Below are 5,228 nucleotides of genomic sequence, written 5' to 3'. Positions count from 1 at the left end.
GTATTTAAATTTTTTATAAAATTATTGTTTTTTATAATTTTTATATTGAAAATAAAAAAAATTATAAAAGGTAATTTAAAAAAGACAACATAATTTTAAAATATTAAAAATTAAAAAGAAAATGAAATTAAAATTCATGCTACTAAAAAAAATTCTCGCGTATTTTCTTTTTCCTTAAAAAAAAAAAGAATTTTACAAACAGAATAAGAAAATTTGAAGCCAAACTTTAGAATATCCGGCAGTCGGGATCCGTTCGCTTTTGTAGTTTTCCTTAAAGTATATTTATTAATAATAAATATTTTCTCATATTCTGCGAGGGAAGCAAAGCAAACTCGCTGTTCCCACCAACCCTGTATCGACGGATTCCGCAAAGCTCTTTTTTCATTTCCTTTCTAAAACTCTTTCTCTCTCTGGCTCCTGTGAATCTCCGATTTAGATCTCTCAGCAAATTAAAACTACAAAAACAATGCAAAGCGCAGCCATTTCTTTGTCTTCTCCTTGTTCAATTCCTTCTCTGAAACCGCAAAAATTCGGTTCCAAATCTAGATTTGATTCTATTCGCGTTTCCTCTTCTTTCTCCGCTTCCAAACGGCATGATCTTTCTGCTTCAAGCAATGCCGTTTCGGTTCCTTCTTTGCCAAAGCGATCGTGGTCTCTCTCTTCCTCTTTGGCCTTGCCACTCAGGGCCTGGAACCCGGTTCCTTCTGATTCCAAAGCGGATCGATTTGAAGTTAGAGTCACGGCGGCGGAGAGTGCCGGTGAAGGCGAGAAGTCAGGTAGTTTGGTGAAGACGTTGGAGCTTGGATTGCTGTTTGGATTGTGGTACCTCTTCAACATCTACTTCAATATCTACAACAAACAGGTACTACTTTCTTTTTTCTATTAAAAGAAATCTTCACTTTCCTTTTTCTTGTTTTTAGATTTCACGTTTTATTCATTTGTCTTTTTTTTTTTTTTGGTAGTTTTCATTTTGAAATCAGCTAATTGAAAATATTTCTGGAAACTTTTCAACTTTAAGAAAACTTTAGAAGGAAATTAAGGCGTAAAGAGGTCTTTTTCTGGAAAAGTAAATTCAGTTGAAGTTCATGTAAGGCATCTAAATGATTCCTTTCTGTTGAATGCATAGTTATAACAGAATTTATTTAGAGGCCGTCCCGTTGTTGGTTTTTGCTTTTGGAAGCAAAAAAAAAAGTGCAATTGGATGCAAAAGCAAATAATAATTTTAAAGAATTAAAAAATAATAAAATTGTGATTTTTTTGGAGAAAAATATAGAATTTTACTTTACTATATTGTAATCATGTTAGAACTAGTGTTGCATTCTAGTTAGTTGCTCATATGCAGTAAATTTTGTAGTATGATTTTTCCTTTCAGTATTTGCTTTTAATTTTTGGCTATTTTTAGGAAGCAACCAAATGGAACCTCAGACTATAATGAAGAGAATGGAGTGTGATTGAATTCTGTTTCTTTGTTCACAGGTTCTTAAGGTCTTCCATTACCCTGTAACTGTCACTGTAATTCAGTTTGCTGTTGGGAGTGTACTTGTTGCTCTAATGTGGACTTTAAACCTGTATAAGAGGCCAAAAACCACTGGTGCTCAGGTATCCGGAATGTATTGGTGCAAATAGTGATTCTCTAGTGGTCGTTGGTTTTCTGAAATTATACTAATTTTTGAATTGTTTCTTGACAGCTTGCGGTGATTCTGCCACTTGCTGTGGTGCATACCTTGGGCAACCTCTTTACGAATATGAGTCTAGGGAAAGTGGCTATTTCATTCACTCACACAATTAAAGCTATGGAGCCATTCTTTTCAGTTGTGCTTTCTGCTATGTTTCTAGGAGAGGTGTGATTTCTTTTTTAGATTGACATTTTCTTTATAAATAAAAAAAACTTGAGATTATAATTTATATCAATAATATGTTGTACCTTTTTGAGTTTCCTTTTTTTTTTTTTTTTCTGTAATATCTCTCGAAGTTTGTTCAACTTGTTGATTTTAGTTTGCATAAGTGCTTATAGGGCCTGTTCGTAGTTGATTTTTGCAAGAAAACTGATGCAATTACTTCCTTTTTTTGAGATTAGTAATGCTATTTCATTTTATTCATTGATCATTTCACGTTGGTTTTTCTAACTTGGATGATTATGTTTTGCTGTTACAGCTGCCTACTCTTTGGGTAGTTGCTTCCCTTTTACCAATTGTTGGAGGAGTTGCACTTGCATCTGTTACTGAGGCCTCTTTCAATTGGTAAGAAATTGAATATGCTAGCGTGTAATATCTATATTTTAACTGTGGAATCTTTCATATGCAATCCATTTCTGATTCTGGTACAGATATCTTGATTTGTAATATAACCTTTTTTTCAAAACATATAAAGGGCTGGATTTTGGAGTGCAATGGCTTCCAATTTGACAAACCAGTCTCGTAACGTTCTCAGCAAAAAGGTCATGGTCAAGAAAGAGGTATTTTTACTTTTTGAGATCCTTGTCCTTTGGGTTACTATGGTGCTAACATTTGCTGGAGTGGCAATTCTAGCTACTTCTGGATTGATACATTGCAACATGGTCTTTTTACATTGCTAATCTTTTTTGACAAGTTACCTTTTATAACACATAACTGGCAGTTATTATATGACAGGACTCGATGGACAACATTACCCTCTTCTCCATAATAACAATTATGTCCTTTTTCTTGCTAGCCCCTGCGGCTATCTTCATGGAGGGTGTCAAGTTTACCCCTGCCTACATGCAATCTGCTGTGAGTACTGTTGATGAGCTAAAGTTGCTACAGTTACCCTGATTTTGCTTTTGATAAAAAATATTTTCTAAATTTCTTCATAATTAGCTACACCTTTATCTTGTCTAACAGGGTTTGAATGTTAAAGAAGTTGTTGTAAGATCTCTATTCGCTGCGCTTTGCTTCCATGCCTATCAGCAGGTGAGGTTTTTTGCATGTTGATGGTTTTTTCTGTCTCCCTTAAGAATCGCATGCATAAGTACAAAGTTGCTGCGTACTGAAATACAACTGTGGAGAATGAATGATGGTCATGTTTTTGGTACACAAGATTATGATAGTATAAGATAATATTATAAATAGGATTAGATTAAATAATGTTATCCTATCATATATTAGATGCGTGCTAGGGTTAGGATAGGATAATTTATTTATTGGTCAAAATTATCCTTCCTTAAAATTTATACAATTTAAATTATAAATGTAATTTTTAAAGGTATAATAGGACATGTAAGTTCAATTCTATGAATTAAAAATAATCCTCTCCACATTGAGAGGATTGAATGATTCTATACCAAGAGGATGATAATCCTTCTTGGAATCCTATCCCTTTCTTTAGATATAAATTAAACATAATATAGGATGATTATCATCCTATCCTATCTATCATCTTATGCATCAAACATGACCTAAAAAGATTGGGAAAATGTTAGATGCAAGGGCAGTCCAGTGACTATGTTGGAGATCTCAATATCTCATTTGTTTCTTTCAAAGAAACATCATTTTAAATTATGCCAAATCCTTCTAAGTGTAGCCTTAATTTTTTTTTTCAAATACATGATACTCGATGCAATGGTGATTATTTTTTGATCCAAATCGTGCAGGTTTCTTATATGATATTGCAAAGGGTATCCCCTGTTACTCATTCTGTGGGCAACTGTGTGAAACGGGTGGTTGTCATTGTCAGCTCTGTTCTTTTCTTCAAGACACCCGTCTCACCAATCAATTCTCTCGGTAAAATTGCTTTCCAATAATATCCTGATTGAAAAATATCAGAAAGATTTTTGTTTTTGTTTGGTTTTATGTTTTGTTCCTTAAAGCCTATGTTTAGTAATTACTGTGGTGATTTTTTTTGCTGCAGGCACAGGAATTGCCCTTGCAGGAGTTTTCTGGTATTCCAGGGTGAAGCGCATTAAGCCAAAGGCAAAGGCAGCTTGAAGATTTTGCTGATAAATTGAGTTGTTATATGATTTAAGGACATATTAGTGAGTTTGGTTTGTACTTTCCCATTTTGTCTATTTTACCTTTTTGGATAATCTAAATTCCTTCTGCGGACTGCCACTTGATTTTAGCAAGAACCCAATTCCGCTGAGAAGAATTCTCGTCTTTGGTTTGGGTTTGATGACTTTCTGTTTAATTAATTGGCTGTGGAATGTAACATTTGGTAAAATGTAGTACAATGACTATTGGTAAGGAAATGACCGAAAGGCGAAACCTTCCTGTTCTTCGGGATGCATACATCCATAGGTAGGCAAAATCTTTACTTGCTGCCTTTGGTATTGAAAGGGTACGAGGCTTTAACACCTAACTTATAAAGATGCTCTCTCAAATCTATCAAACAATTGTGTGATAGCCCTACGGTTAACCTGCATCATTTGTACTCATTCCCTTCTGCCAACAGCCACCAAAAAACTGGGAAAATTTTGAATGTGGAATTTGGATCCCATGGGTTTTTGCTTGCCTTCAAGTCTTCTCAATTTTGGACTCCAATCCAATCCAAGAGATTTTGGGTCCCAAAAGAAAGTCTTAGGAGTGTTTATTTTGTTAATTCATAAAAATTGAATTAATTAAATTAAATTATTTATTATTTATTAATCAAATTGTAATTATTAATTTTAAAAATTTAATTAATTAAATTGAATTTGATTAATTTTAAAATTAATCGAATAATAAAATATATTTAAGTTGAATTACATTTTAAACTCTTAATTTTTCATATTTGAAATAAATTAAATAAAATTATCTAACACAAAATTCAAATATCAAAGTGTACATTAAGTTAAAAACTTTTATAATTTATAAAATAAAAAACTTTTATAATTCATAAAAATAAAATGGCCTGTTTCATGTATTTTTTTTTTAGTTTTATCTTTGAGTTTTTATATTTTAAATAAAATTTTGATTAATTCGATTGTGTTTGATAACCAAAATTCTTCAAAGTCATTTTTTAGTTTTGATAACAAATCAAAATTAATTTGATGGCTAATTGGTTAATCAAATTAAATTAATTCGATCAATTAATTCGATTAAAATTGAAATATAAATATCGAGATGACTTAAATATATAAAAGTTGAAGTATGTTGAACAAATCATCAGAACATCTAATCCCCATTCCCTCAAGAGAAGAAAAAAAAAAGCGAAAAGAGATTTTTTTTTAGCCTTTTCATTTTATCTATATCATACTAATTCTTAAAGTATCTATTTAATACTATGTTTTAAAA

General features: G+C 32.0%; 1 protein-coding gene across 1 annotated transcript; it reads left to right on the top strand.

Annotated features, from left to right (window-relative positions):
- Positions 1 to 263: 263 nt before the first annotated feature.
- LOC111288981 (triose phosphate/phosphate translocator, non-green plastid, chloroplastic-like) lies at positions 264 to 4,231 on the top strand. Its single transcript, XM_022879885.2, has 9 exons — positions 264 to 862; positions 1,477 to 1,599; positions 1,689 to 1,841; positions 2,155 to 2,240; positions 2,371 to 2,455; positions 2,631 to 2,750; positions 2,862 to 2,930; positions 3,611 to 3,740; positions 3,868 to 4,231. Exons 1-9 carry the CDS (start codon positions 467 to 469, stop codon positions 3,942 to 3,944), a joined length of 1,239 nt encoding a protein of 412 aa, XP_022735620.1. The 5' UTR covers positions 264 to 466; the 3' UTR covers positions 3,945 to 4,231.
- Positions 4,232 to 5,228: the final 997 nt, after the last annotated feature.

This window comes from Durio zibethinus, chromosome 17 (genome assembly GCF_047325235.1).
Source record: "Durio zibethinus cultivar Kanyao isolate XHJ-2024 chromosome 17, ASM4732523v1, whole genome shotgun sequence".
NCBI lineage: Eukaryota > Viridiplantae > Streptophyta > Magnoliopsida > Malvales > Malvaceae > Durio > Durio zibethinus.
Note: the sequence above shows the minus strand (reverse complement) of the source record. Positions and strands in the feature narration are given on the sequence as shown.

Coding starts and splice junctions, on each gene's coding strand:
- LOC111288981 (XM_022879885.2), top strand. CDS start 467: ATGCAAAGCGCAGCCATTTCTTTGTCTTCTCCTTGTTCAATTCCTTCT. Junction 2,456..2,630: donor AGGTCATGGTCAAGAAAGAG/GTATTTTTACTT, acceptor ATTATATGACAG/GACTCGATGGACAACATTAC. Junction 2,931..3,610: donor GCTTCCATGCCTATCAGCAG/GTGAGGTTTTTT, acceptor CAAATCGTGCAG/GTTTCTTATATGATATTGCA.